The following is a 15018-nucleotide window of genomic DNA, read 5'->3' on the forward strand; positions in this document are numbered from 1 at the left end:
GGCCCGGGGATGGTGGTGGTTCCACCTGTCCTGAACGGGATCACGCTTCCCGTGAAGGACTCGGTACGCAGTCTGGGGGTGCTCCTTGACTCGTCGCTCCACCTTACATCTCAGGTGGATGCGACGGTCAGGAGCACCTGTTATCAGCTTCGGCTTATCCGCCACCTGCGCCCATACCTGGGCCAGAGGGACCTTGAAACGGTAGTACACGCTCTGGTAACCTCTCGATTGGATTTCTGCAATGCGCTCTACATGGGGCAACCCTTGTACCACACCCGGAAGCTACAAATGGTACAGAATATGGCAGCCAGACTGGTCACTGGTACATCCAGGGCCGGTCATGTTCCGGTGACCAATCTGGCTGCTGCATTTTGAACCAATTGAAGCTTCCAAATTTGGTACAAGGGTAGCCCCAAGTAGAGCGCATTGCAGAAATCTAACCGAGAGATTGCCAGTGCAAGTACTACTGCTTCAAGGTCCTTTCAGTCCAGGTAGGGATACAGTTGGCGTATCAACCGAAGCTGATACCAAGCACTCTTGGCCGTCGCATCTATTTGGGATGTCAATTGTAAGGACGGACCCAGGAGTACTCCCAAACTGCGAACCTCGTCCTTTAGGGGAAGTATAACCCCATCCAGGACGGGTGCCAAAACTCCATCCCTGGACTTGGGTTACCTATCACGAGTACCTCCGTTTTCTCTGGATTCAGTCTGAGTTTGTTTTCCCTCATCCAGCCCATTACCAAGACTTGCATCCAGAGGAGAGATGCCATCCCTAGTCACTGCAATAGTCAGGGACATAGAGAAATACATTTGGGTGTCATCAGCGTACTGATGACACTGCGCCCCATGTCTCCAGATGATCTCTCCCAGCGACTTCATGTAAATGTTAAAAAGCAAGAGGGACAGAATGGCGCCCTGAAGGACAGCCAGATGTCAGCTCTGTCTTGGAAGAAGAGCTGTCCCCCAGCATCACCATCTGGAATCTGCCTGAGAGGTAGGAATGGAACCACTGGAGTGCAGTGCACCCAATACCTAACTCCCTCACGTGTTCCAGAAGTATACCATGGTCTATGGTATCGATTGCCGCCGAGATGTCCAAGAGCACCAGCAGGGTCACACTTCCTCTTCAATGCCCAGATGGAGATCATCGACTAAGGCGACCATGGCGGTCTCAACTCCGAATCCCGCCCTGAAACCAGTTTGAAATGGGTCTAGAAAATCGGTTTCATCCAAGACAGCTTGGAGCTGGAAGGCGACTTGCCCAAAAAGTCCCACCATGACCAGAAAGTGATCTGTCCATGACAGAGCAGAGGTATAATTTACCTCCGCCCACAGATGTTCCTGATCCGTACTGAAAACCACATCAAGTGTATGGTAGACTAACAGAATCCCTAGACTGTCCCTAGCCTTCAGGGTCAGGTAGATACACTCGAAATGATCTATTTTCTGAATACGGGAGGGAAACAACAAGGACGTTAATGTGGGAGTCTACTACAGACCTCCAAGTCAGACTGAGGAACTGGATGATGTCTTTCTAGAACAGATGACCACACACTCAGAAAAGAGAGATGTAGTAGTGATGGGCGACTTCAACTATCCTGATATTTGCTGGAAGTCAAACTCAGCAAAATCCTCAAGGTCTAGCAAATTCCTCACTTGCCTGGAAGACAATTTCATGGTCCAAAAGGTGGAAGAGGCAACAAGGGGGTCAGCTATTTTGGATCTGATCCTGACCAACAAGGATGACTTAGACACGCATTCTAGACTTTAGGAGGGCAGATTTCAGTAAACTTAAAGAAGTATTGAGGGTGATTCCATGGTCAGAAATACTAAAAGGGAAGGGAGTTCAGACCGGATGGGAGTTTCTCAAAAGAGAGATACTGAAGGCACAATTTCAAATAGTTCCAGTCAGGAAGAAAAACGGGAGGTGTCTCAAGAAACCAGGATGGATGACTAAGGAACTTTCAACCGAGCTAAGTTTGAAACGGAAGATGTATAAGAAATTGAAAAATAGGACAATCACCAAAGAGGAATTGAAACAAATAGCTAGCGCTTGTAGAGGTAAAGTCAGAAAATGTAAAGCACAGAATGAACTTAGGCTTGCGAGAGAGGTTAAGAACAATAAAAAGGGCTTTTGGGGTTATGTCCGCAGCAAAAGGAAGAAGAAGGAAACGGTAGGGCCGCTGAGTGGAGAAGATGGCAAAATGCTAACAGAAGACAGAGAAAAGGCAGAATTTCTCAACACCTTCTTTGCCTCAGTCTTCTCAGAAAAGGCAAAGGGTGCTCAACCTGAGGATAATGGAGCAGAGGACAGAATAAGTAAAGGAATAGTACAGGAACACCTGGTTATTATTATTATTTATGGTATTTATACTCAGCCCTTCAGGCCTAAAGGCTATCAGAGTCTCTTCACAGTGAGACCCAGTCACCAAACTCTTTCTTTATTCTGGCAGTGTCATGGGTTTTGTCATCCCACCGCTGCCACCAAATTATATGATGAGAGCCACCAAAACAGCTTATCTTCTTTTTTTTAAATATCCACTTTCCGATGTTATCTAGTAGTGTGGATATTTATGTCAGACCCAGACAAACTTGTAAATAATTAACAATAACACTTTATTTGAAAAATGGGTTTAACCTTGTTTCAGGTGTTCAACTAATACATTCACTTGTTATTATTTCACTTTGTTGTACTTAGTTACACTTTGCTCTCTCTCTAGGGAATGCCGGTTATTCTCACTTAGGACCCTCACACCGTCTTCAGTTACTGTTATTTTTCTGACCCTAGTCCTGTCCTAGCCCTCAGGCTAAACCTGCCCCTCTGGACATCAACCCAGCAACTGCTTCACTTGGAGGGAGGAGGGCAAGTGTTGTCTTCAAAAGGGGGAAAAAGAGCACCCCAACAATTATTGTTCGACTTGCAAAGGGGTCGTGACCCACAGGTTGGGAACCACTGAAATAGGGAATTAATTCCACCTATAAGTTGGTGTACACAAGAAAAGAAAGGGCCCATACAGACAGGCCAAAATAAAGCTGCTTTGGAGCACTTTGGAGATATGCTGTTTAAATGATGCATGCGTCCTAAGAGTCCGGAGGCCACGCCAACGACTGGAGCGTGTCTTTGGTGCAGCTTGGCAATACCAATGCAAAAAGACTGTTTAATTACATTAATTTAACAATGTTAATCAAGAGGGGAAAAACGGGAACTGTTTATTAACTTTGTTAAACAAAAATAGGGATTGTCTTTCAACTATGAGGTTTGAATAAGAATTAAAATTTGTTTACCCACAGAAGGAAATGTATATTAGCTTTAGTAGGAAGTTAATGTATAATTTCAAGTATAACTAAGCACTTGGGGAAGGGAGTCATGGTTATTTGTACTTTTTTTCTTTGTCCCCCCCGTCTTTGTAGATTTTTATTGATAGTTTTTCTTCTATCTTTGATGTTATTTATGTTTTATAGACACAGTTTTTTTGTGTTTCAAATAATATTTTTTTATTATTATTATTATTTCACAAAGTTTAACTTGAACAATACAGGCTGTTTCCATGACTCCATTTTAACAGCAGGATGGTTTAAATATCATGGTTATATATAGGAAGTCGGTTGAGCAATAGTTTCTACAGCAAATACTCCAAAAATAGCTTATCCCTTCCACCAACGATTCCCAAATTCTAGTCTTCCAGGTGTTTTTGGATGAATGAAATATTTCATTCCGTTTTGGGGATCAAGGTGGGTAACAACATTATATAGTACATAAAAATCAAACATTTAAACCCACAAAAACCCGACTTACCCACCCACACAAATTTAAAATTACATAGTAGGACACAGTTAAAATATATAACAACACATCACAATTATTGCACAATCTGCGATGAAAGAGGTGTGGAAAAGGTTCGATTGTTTCTGGGAAATTTTCAGTCTGGGTAGGCCTGCTGGCAGAGAAGGGTTTTTGCCAAGCGACACCTTCTGGAACCTTCCCAAGAGATAGGACCGGAACCACTGCAAAGCAGTGCCTCCAATTCCCAACTCTCTCAGGCACTCCGGAAGGATACCATGGTCGATGGTCTCAAAGGCCGCTGAGATGTCCAAGAGCACCAACAGGGCCACACTTCCCCTGTCGATGCAGAGACAGAGATCATCAACCAAGGCGACCAGGGCAGTCTCCACTCCGTATCCCGACCTGAAGCCAGTCTGAAATGGATTGAGATAATCGGTGTCATCCAAGACTGCTTGGAGCTGGTTTGCAACTGCCCTCTCAATCACCTTACCGAAAAGGGGAAGAAGAGATACTGGCCAATAATTGTTTTTGTCCAGGGGATCAAGGGAAGGTTTCTTTAGAATGGGTTTTACCATTGCCAATTTCAGACTTGATGGAAAACAACCTTCCCTGATATGCATAGAGATCAGCTTAAACGCAGTATATACAATTTATAATATATATAATGTTTTTGAAAAGTGGTTTGAACAAGAAAAACCTTGATTTTTTAAAAATCTGTGTTTGCTGATCTGTATGCATATTAAATACACACACTTTAAAAAAACTGATTTAAACAAGAAAAAACTTGTTTTTTGAGGTTTTTTTTAAATGGGTTTAGGCTAATCTGTACGTATATCTATACCCATACACACACACAACACACACATAAAATGTGCATACAGATTAGCTTAAATGCAGTATATATAATTTATAACAGATATATTTGTTTTAAAAAGTGGAAGGGAATAAAGATAACTGGGTCAAACTGGACCTGCAACTTCATTTCCATTCACAAAGGATTTGTACTTTGAATAGACACCTTCACATACCAAGGGCATGTATATGTCTGTGCCTGGCTTCCACTCCACCAAATGCACCTGAGGAGGTAGACTGACGCCTACGAAAGCTCATGCTGCCAATTTATTTCTTCCAGTGAGCCACAAAGGTGCTACAAGATCTCTCTATGTACGGATTCTACAGACTAATATGGCTATGTCTTTGAATTTTACCATCTTCTGGTAGTAAATTCCATAGTCCAGCTCAGCTGGGACTCCTCTCTCCATTGTATCCAGTGTTTTTCTTCTCCCTCCCAGTTTCCTTTCTAGATGATAGGCTGCAGCATTTGGAAGGGGATGGTTTCAGCCTGACCCTGCCTCCTGGGAAATATAGCCAGGGAAAGCCATATATAGGGATGCCATATCCCGGTGGCCGCTGGGAAAATCCCACTTTTGGGGGCCCCATGCGGTCCTGGCCTGGTTCGGCCCCAGACATGCATTGGTCCCGGTTCGAGGCCCGCTCCTGCGGCCATTGCCACTGCCGCTAATGCAGCTGGTCGCGGCGCCAACCCACCTCCTCCTGCTTTTCCTGGAGTGGTGGGACCATGGGCAGCGCCAACCCACCTCCTCCTCCAGCTCCGCCTTCCTCCTTCTCCTTGGTGGCAGCAGCGCCACTGCCGCCGCCGCGCCTCCCGCGCCAGGGCTTTCCTGCCCGCGCGCGAAGGGGGCTCTAAAGCAGGAGCTTGTCCCCTGCTTTGGCCAGCCAGCCAATGGCCAGCTGGCCAAAGGGGACGGGCTCCTCGGCGCGCCCCGCTCAGACCTCAGCAGGGGCCAGTGGCAGCATGTGCGCCTGCCCCGCTTCCCTCTGCACGCGCACACGCCAGCCTGAGGAGGAGGCCGAGGAGGAGGAAGGAGCCGGAGGAAGGGTGCCTTGAAGGGCAGAATTGGGGCAGAGGAGGAGGAGGAGGAGGAGGAGGAGGAGGAGGAAAGCTGAGTCAGTGGCCATTAGGTCTGCCTTGGTTTTTTGGGGTTTTTAAATTATTTTTAAAAAATATAAAATACTTATTTTTTTATTTTGTTAATTTTTATTATTTTTTGTTTTTTATTTTATTAATTTTTATTATTGCTTTTTATTCCCCCCCATTATTTTTATTATTAAATATATACACCCGTCTTGTTTTTTATTTATTGTTTCATTATTTTTATTATTAAATATATACACCCCTGTCTTGTTTTTTATTTATTGTTTCATTATTTTTATTATTAAATACATACACCCCTGTCTTGATTTTTATTTTTTTGTCTAGGAATAATGCCAAAATGTCCTCCATTTTGATCATGCCTTAGAACAGTGGTTGGCAACCTCCGGCCCACGGGCCAGATGCGGCCCGCGGAGGCCTGCCACCTGGCCCCTGGCTGCTGTTGCCGCTGCTGCCGCCGCTGTGGCAGCCGCCCATCGCGGCTTTTCGCCGCTCTGGGCGCCGCCATTTTGGGCGGCAAAATGGTGACAAAGTCTCGCGCAACCTCCTGTGAGGTCGCGCGAGATTTCGCCGCCATTTTGGGCGAAAAAATGGCGGCGCTCATAGCCCCAGAGGCTGCTATGGGCGCCGCCATTTTTTCGCCCAAAATGGCGGTGCCCAGAGCTGCGAAAAGCCGTGATGGGCGGCCGTGGCGGCCGCGGCAGCGGGCCTCTAGGAGGCCCGCTGCCGTCTCTGGGGCCCTCCAGGAGGGCTCTGAGGGAGGCAGGGGGCCTCTGGGGGGCCCTTTGCCATCCCTGGGGCCCTCCATGAGGGCTCCAATGGCGGCAGGGGGCCTCTGGGAGGCCCGGTGCCGTTGCTGGGGGCCTCCAGCGGTGGCGGCCCCCACCAGCTTTTTTGCTGGTCTCTGACGGGGCCTGGGGCCCCGTCAGGGGCCAGCAAAGATGGGGAAGCCTGGCCCCCGGAGGGTGGAAGCTCCGCCCCGGCATGTGGCCCCGCCCCTGGAGGGTGGAAGCTCCAACCCCGGCACGCGGCCCCGCCCCAGAGGGTGGAAGCTCCACCCCCGGCATGTGGCCCCGCCCCAGAGGGTTGAAGCTCCACCCCCGGCTTCGGCCCCCCAGTCGCCTGAGGGACAGCAACCCGGCCCCCGGCTCAAAAAGGTTGCCTACCCCTGCCTTAGAAACATGCATTTAGATTAACATTTTTAAAAAATCATCAAATTTTTTCGCGTGTCCTCCATTTTTGTAAAAAACGTGTCCGACATTTGAAAATGTTGTCCTACATTTGTCCTACATTTGTCCTGGTTTGGCGGTCCTGGTTTATGGCAACCCTAGCATATAGCAAAATGCAGTATAATCCCAAATCCACAAAACAGGGATACCTTTATGGTGTCAACTGAAATGCACATTATACAAATGGTGAAGGGTCTGGAAACCATGTCCTATAAGGAACGTCTCAGGGAGCTGGGGATGTTTAGCCTGGAGAAGAGAAGATCAAGAGGTGATATGATAGCCCTGTTTAAATATTTGAAGGGATGTCATATTGAGGAGGGAGCAAGCTTGTTTTCTGCTGCTCCAGAGACTAGGACCGGGAGCAATGGATGGAAGCTCCAGGAAATGGGATTCCACCTCAACATTAGGAGGAATTTCCTGACAGTAAGGGCTGTTTGACAGTGGAACACACTCCCTGAATGGAGGATGATGGAGTCTCCTTCTTTGGAGTTCTTCAAACAGAGGCTGGGCGTCCATCTGTCACAGGGGATGCTTTGATTGAGAGTTCCTACATGGCAGAAGGGGGTTGGACTGGATGGCCTTTCTTGGGGTCTCTTCCAATTCTATGATTCTACGTCTATCATAACCTAAATAAATGCACACCCCAAAATCCCTTGGAGTGTGACTTGGCTCCATCTGCTGGCAGTCAGTTCCACAGCTTAGCTGCCTTGAGTCACAATTTTTAGGATTTTGGGGTTGAGATGATGATGATGATGATGATGATGATGATGATGATGATGATGACGATGACCATCTGGATGAATAAGGCTTCCTTTTGAGGAAAGAAAAGGAGGACTTTTCTCCTCTGTCCACCAAAGAGCATTAGAGAGCAACAATCCCCTTCCTAGAGGGGCTGGAAATGGAGAAGAGGGAGAAGGAGATGGTGAGAGAGAGCATCTCCTTCTCCATTCAGTCCTCCAAGGGGCAATAGAGCTCGGCTCAATTGCCTAGAGTGGACGGAAATAGGGGAGAGGGAGAGAGGAGGAGAGAGTCTCCATACCATAGAGGACAGCTCAGCTTCCTAGAGAGGCAGAAATGGGGCAGAGGAAGAAGAGGTCCTCCAAGGAGTCATAGAGATTGTTGAGCTTCCTAGAGAGGCCAAAAGTGGGGGAAACTGGAGGGAGTAGAAGAAAGGAGGGGGAATCCGGAGGACTAGAAGGTAAAAAGGGGGCAAGGTTGGGGGAGAGAAAGGAGACTGCGCCCCCAGGAGGAAAGGGAAAGGGAAAGGGAAAGGGAAAGGGGGGCGGAGGAGAAGAAGGATCGAGGGGGCAGGAAAGGGGAAGACTGGGTCTGGTTTGTTCCAAGGGGAGGGGGGTCATGGAAATGGGGGAGCAAAAGATCCTCCCCATCTGCAACCCCCCCAAAGCCCACCTTGTCCCCCCCTAGAATGACCATGTTATTGAAGGGTGCTCAGCCATGGCTCCTCTTCTTCATCCTGGGGAGAAGTGACCAGTGGGGTCCCACAGGGCTCTGTCCTGGGTCCAGGGCTATTCAACATCTTTATCAGTGACTTGGGTGAAGGAATAGAGGGCATACTTGGCAAATTTGCAGATGACACCAAATTAGGAGGAATAGCTAATACCCCAGAGGACAGGATCAAAATTCAAAATGACCTGAATAGACTAGAAAGCTGGGCCATAGCTAACAAAATGAAATTCAACAGGGAGAAATGTAAGGTACTGCACTTAGGGCGGAAAAACGAAAAGCACAGATATAGGATGGGGGACACCTGGCTGAATGAAACTACATGTGAAAGGGATCTGGGAGTCCAAGTAGACCCCAAGTTGAACATGAGTCAACAGTGCAATGCAGCAGCTAACAAGGCCAATGCGATTTTAGGCTGCATCAATAGAAGTATCGTATCTAGATCCAGGGAAGTAATAGTGCCACTATATTCTGCTCTGGTCAGGCCTCACCTGGAATATTGTGTCCAGTTCTAGGTGCCACAATTCAAAAAGGACATTGAGAAACTGGAGCGTGTCCAAAGGAGGGCGACTAAAATGGTGAAAGGTCTGGAAACCATGTTCTGTGAGGAACGACTCAGGGGAGCTGGGGATGTTTAGCCTGGAGAAGAGAAGATTAAGAGGTGATATGATAGCCCTGTTCAAATATTTGAAGGGATGGCATATTGAGGAGGGAGCAAGCTTGTTTTCTGCTGCTGCAGAGACTAGGGAGTTTATCACATGGGAGGCAAAGTACCCAAATCCCATGGATATCCCACAAAAGGTGGATTGTTTTCAGACGACCAGGACATCACCATTATCCCGGAGTTAACCCATGAATAAAGTGACCAAAATGCACCGCTTTTTACTTTCAGGATTTTCCCCAAAATAAGAAGTGACCAAAAGCAGCCAAATCGCTCACTTTAATTTACAGGTTAAGTCTGGGATAATGGTGTTGTCGCATGACGTTATCGAAAAACAATCCTGCTTCGATTGTTGGTCTCGATTTTGGAATGTTTGGTTTATGGGAAAGCTCACTGATCAATCTAGAAGGTGGAATCTTCCTCTGCCTTTTGAAGAACGATGGTCCCCACTTATATCTTACCTCAATAACATTGGAGCAGAAGTGGGCCTTCCTTTGTAATATGATTCCCTTTTGATGACCGAACTGGTGCAAGAAGTTATCTCTGTGTTCTGAGTCCATCCCTGTTTTAATGTAATGTTGTCCTTCTATATCCCATGTGGCCTTGAATCTTTGAAGTTGGTTTTTAAGGATTTGTATTTTTAGCTTGGTTTTGTTTGTATTTCTTATTGCTTTCTGCCTTTTTTTTTTTTTGGTAAGAAATAACATTTATTTTAAAAAAAACACAATCCTGCTTTTGCGGGACATTCCCAGATTTAATCCCCGTTTATCCACAAGATTTATACACTTCCATCCTGTGTGATAAACTCCTAGGACACAGAACAATGGACTGAAACTGTAGGAAAAGCTATTCCACCTTAAAATTAGGAGGAACTTCCTGACAGCAAAAGCTGTTCAACAGTGGGACACACTCCTTCAATGGAGATTGTGGTGGAGTCTCCTTCTTTGGGTGGCCGTCTGTTAGGGATGATTTGATTGAGAGTTCCTGCATGCAGAAGGGGGTCGGATTGGATGGCCCTTGGCATCCCTTCCAACTCTATGGTTTTAATCCCATGTTTAGAGTTGGGTCCCTTCTCCAAAATATCTCACGTCTGTGCAAATATTCCAAAATCTGAAAAATTCCGTAATCCAAACCACTTCTAATCCCAAGCGTTTCAGATACAGGTGACATGTCCTGTATAAAGAGTCCTATATCTTACCAGATTTCCAAAGGAAATTGGAATAGAGGACAGGGAGGACTGTACCACTCCCTCCACGTCCAGCAGCTGTTTGAGATAAAAGTTGTTTGAACTATGGGAATGCTATTACCCACTCCATTTTAAATCATGATAATGAAGTTGTATATGAACACTTATGTGTGTAGTGTAATGATTTTATAGTATTGTATTTTAACTGTGGGTTGGTGTTTTTTCTAAATTGTGTTTTGTATTTTAACACAATGTACCTGCCTTGAGGCGGGAAAGGAATTAATAATATTAATAATAAATATAATAAATATTTATTATTAAATAATAAATATTATAATATTATAATATAATTATAATTATTATAAATTATTATAAATTATAATTGTAACATTGTTTTTATTATTAGTATTAACATCATCTGAGTAGTCATTTGGCGTGACAGATCCAGAAGCACCCCAAAGTTGCAAACGCAGTCTTTCAGGGGAGTATAACCCCATCAGGACTGGTTGACACATCTTCAAACCTAGGTCAGGACCAGGGATCTAAGACATCCCTCTTTCCAAGTCAAATCCAACTTGGTGCAATTAACAACATAACTCTAACAATTCACCCGGCTTTTTCTCCCTTGCAGGCGCTGCGAAATCAGGATCCTCGATTCTTTGGGGTGGAGAGGAAAGAGCTGGGGTCTGAAAATCTATATTTGTCCCCTTCTCAAGATGCAAAAGGTCAAGAGACCCAACAAAAAAGGTATGGTGCATTACTTTCTGGTTACACCTACTAATAATTTTAATAGGGTTATCTCATTTTCTGGGGTGCATCACCCTGTAGTAATAATGCAGTTTGACACCCTTTTCGGTGGTGTCGCTCCATCCTGTGGAATCCTGGGATTTGTATTTTTACAAACTGTTTAGCCTTCTCTGCCCAAGAGGACTAGTGCCTCACCAAACTACAAATTCCAGGGTTCTGTAGATGACGCCATGGCAGTTACAGTGGTGTTAAACTGCCTTATTTCTACAGTATCAATGCTCCTCTAGTGGTAACTGTAATGGTAGAATAATATACACTTGTCCCTCCATATTACCTGGGGTTAGGGGCACAAGACCCCCGTGAATATGGGAAAAAACACAAATAACAAAAACACGTAGTCTCTGGAGAAGCAGAAAACAAGCTTGCTCCCTCCTCAACATGACATCCCTTCAAATTAAACAGGGCTATCATATCACCTCTTAACCGTCTCTTCTCCAGGCTAAACATCCCCAGCTCCCTAAGTCCATCTTTATAGGGCATGCTTTCCCTTCACCATTTTAGTCGCCTTCCTTTGGACACGCTCCAGTTTTTCAACATCCTTTTTAAATTGTGGTGCCCAGAACTGGACACAATATTCTAGGTGAGGCCTGACCAAGGCAGAATAGAGTGGCACTATTACTTCCCTTGATCTAAACACTATATTTCTATTGATGCAGCCTGAAATTGTGTTGGCCTTTTTAGCTGCCGCATCGCACTGTTGACTCATGCTCAATTTGTGGTCTACTTGGACTCCCATAACCCTTTTACACGTAGTCTCGTTCAGCCAAGTGTCCCCCATCCTTTGGTTATTCACAGATTTAATTTCTATGTTCTCCCTAGGAATCTCTAGGTCCTCCCATATGACTCTGCCAGAAGTTAACCATAGAGTCACACTGGAGGACTTAGAGAGTCCTAGAGAAAGCACTTCCTTTGGCATTTGTAGAAAAAGGCAATGGCAAACCTCTGAACAAATCTTGCCAAGAAACCCCCATGATATTGTTACTGACTTTGCCCAAGTTATTTTAAATCTTGATGGCCTAGAGTCACTGTAAGTTGGAAATGTCTTGAAGGCACACAACAACAGCAACAACAGAGGTAAAAAGGTAGCTGGGTTTCATCTCTGATTTTATTTTATTCTGATTTTTTTCTTTCCCAACCAGGAAAAGGAGAATTTTGTAGAGCAACCTGTGGCAGGAGACAAGCCAGCAAATTGTGGAAACAGAAAATGTTGAAACCCAAAGGGATCTGAAAACACCAAAGGAAATCCATTCCAATAATAAGAAAAAAGAAATCCTTTGCATCCCATGAGGCTGATATAGGGACTTGGCAGCCAAATTACAAAGGAAAAGAAGAATCTGCTTTTAGATATATTCCCATGGAGGACAAACTGTACCAATGCATGGAATGTGGAAAGTGCTTCCATGATCAGGGTGCATGTGCTGAACACCAACGAACCCATGCAGGAGATAAACCATGTAAATGGGTGGAATGTGGGAAGATAAATGGTGCAGCATGTGCTCCACATCAAAAAATACAGATAGCGGAAAAACCCTACAAATGCATGGAATGTGGAAAGAGCTTCATCAGCACCAGTGCTCTTATTTTACATGAGAGAACCCACACGGGGGAGAGACCTTACGAATGCATAGAATGTGGGAAGGGTTTCACCATGAGCAGCGCTCTTACTTTACACGAGAGAACCCACACGGGGGAAAGGCCCTATAAATGTATGGAATGTGGAAGGTGCTTCAGCGAAGGCAGCAAGCTGACTATCCATGAGAGGATCCACACAGGGGAGAAGCCGTACAAATGCTTAGAATGTGGCAAGCGCTTTGCCGTAAGCAGTGCTTTAAGTTTGCATGAAAGAATCCACACAGGGGAGAAACCATATCAATGTACCGATTGTGGAAAGCGGTTCCGTGTAAGCAGTCACCTTACTTCCCATAAAAGAACCCACACAGGTGAGAAACCGTATAAATGCTTGGTATGTGGCAAGATGTTCAGCGATAGCGGTGCATGTGCTAAACATCAAAGAATTCACACAGGGGAGAAGCCCTACAAATGCATGGAATGTGGGAAGACCTTCATTAGCAGCAATTCTCTTGCTTTACATGAACGAACACACACGGGAGAGAAGCCATACAAGTGTGTGGAGTGCGGAAAGAGCTTCAACAGGAGTGGGACTCTCACGTCCCATCAAAGAAGGCACACAGGGGAGAAGCCCTATACCTGCGAAGACTGCGGAAGGAGCTTCAGCGATAGTGGGACCTGCGTCAGACATCGGAGAACCCACACGGGAGAGAAACCGTATAAATGCACAGAATGTGGAAAGAGCTTCAGTCAGTGTGGCGCATGTACTATCCATAAAAGAATTCACACCGGGGAGAAACCTTACAAATGCGTGGAATGTGGCAAGACTTTCAGTCGTCGTGGCGCATGTACAAAACATGAACGGATTCACACGGGTCACGCCGTATGGGAAAAGCATCTAGATTCTGTCAACGAAGATACATAACATAAAAACAACAACATAAAAGTGGACACAATGTAGAAAGTGCTTTGGTATTGATAGCAGTTGGACTGTGCACCAAAAGAAGCTACAATGGCATAAAACTTTATAAATGAACGGAATATTGAAATTGCTCCAGTAATAGTACAATATGAAGGCATTGGCAAACCTCTGAAGAAATCTTGCAACATATATCCCACAATAGGTTCACCTTAGGGTTGCCATAAATTAGAAATGAGTTGAAGGCACACAAAAACAACAGCAAACTCATATAGTGGGGCATAATCCAAAATATGGGATGTGGTACAGGTTGAGTCTTCCTTATTCAAAATGCTTGGGACCAGTTATATTTTAAAAAATGTTTTTCCAGATTTTGAACTATTTTCATATAAATCTATAACGAACTCTCTTGGAGATGAGACCCAGGTCTAAACACGAAATTCCTTTATGTTTCACGTATACTTTATACACATAGCTTGAAGGCAATTTTATACATTATGTTTTTAATCATTTTGTGCATGAAACATTGTGTATTTTGAACTATCAGAAAGCAATGCTGCCACTGTCTCAGCTGCCCATTAAATATGTTTTGGATTTCTGGATAAGAGGGACTCAATCAATAATATCATCATGTATGAAATATTGATAAGAGCTTTCAAGAAACAGAAGCTGTTCATAAAAAATGTTAGGAGTACGATGACTCCCAGCAGGTTTCATTATGGGCTCTGAAGATTTGTTAAGAAAGGACAGATTTCAGTGGTAGAAAAATCTTTTTAAAAATGTATTTTACCTCTCAAATATTACCTGATATTTTTAGTAAGGATTGCATCTGTGACTGTATATTCTAAGTAAGGATTGCATCGATGACTCTATATTACGAGTGAACCTTATGAATGAACTTCAATGACGGGCATGGGACAATTGTAAATAATGTCCATCCCTGAAATAGTCGCTCCACCGATGGTCCAAAAGCAACTAAATGGACTAATCTGGAATTTTGACCTTGCTCAGTGTGAGGAACAAAGACTGAACCAAAGTGTACATGAACGTAAAAATTTGAGATTTCACTTCCGCAATGATTGTGAGTTCCTGCATGGCAGAATGGGGCTGGACTGGATGGCCCTTGGGGTCTCCTTCCACTCTATGATTCTATGAAATATTGCATGGGTTTTGTTGCCTTGTAGACATGGCTAGGTTTAAACTTTCCATTGTAGCGGACTCTCATTAATGTCAAGAGGCGCATAGACATTTAGTGTGGTATGCCCCATTTTTGAGAAATCACAGGCCTAAAAATACTCAGGAAATTTCATTTGAGTATTGGTAATCCACAGCCAAAGTATGGACCGAACTGAGTTGCCACAAGCACACAGTGCTCTTGTTACAACACCTCCGATGTTCAAAGTGCTTCCCGTGTTTTCAGATCTTCTTTCTGTTCCACCGTCT

The 15018-nt window shown here is 44.8% G+C and overlaps 1 protein-coding gene across 1 annotated transcript; it reads left to right on the forward strand.

The window, feature by feature from the left end:
- The first annotated feature begins 8121 nt into the window (after positions 1 to 8121).
- On the forward strand, positions 8122 to 14180 carry LOC149320307 (uncharacterized). Its single transcript, XM_089501942.1, has 3 exons — positions 8122 to 8167; positions 10912 to 11027; positions 12227 to 14180. Exon 3 carries the CDS (start codon positions 12442 to 12444, stop codon positions 13579 to 13581), a length of 1140 nt encoding a protein of 379 aa, XP_089358068.1. The 5' UTR covers positions 8122 to 8167; positions 10912 to 11027; positions 12227 to 12441; the 3' UTR covers positions 13582 to 14180.
- The last annotated feature ends 838 nt before the right edge of the window (positions 14181 to 15018 follow it).

The sequence above is a fragment of the Sceloporus occidentalis genome, unplaced genomic scaffold (assembly GCF_023333645.1).
Source record: "Sceloporus occidentalis isolate IW3139 unplaced genomic scaffold, rSceOcc1.0.p SCAF_1, whole genome shotgun sequence".
Taxonomy (NCBI): Eukaryota; Metazoa; Chordata; class Lepidosauria; order Squamata; family Phrynosomatidae; genus Sceloporus; species Sceloporus occidentalis.

Excerpts from the sequence above, each read along its gene's own strand:
- LOC149320307 (XM_089501942.1), top strand. The coding sequence starts at position 12,442 with ATGGAGGACAAACTGTACCAATGCATGGAATGTGGAAAGTGCTTCCAT.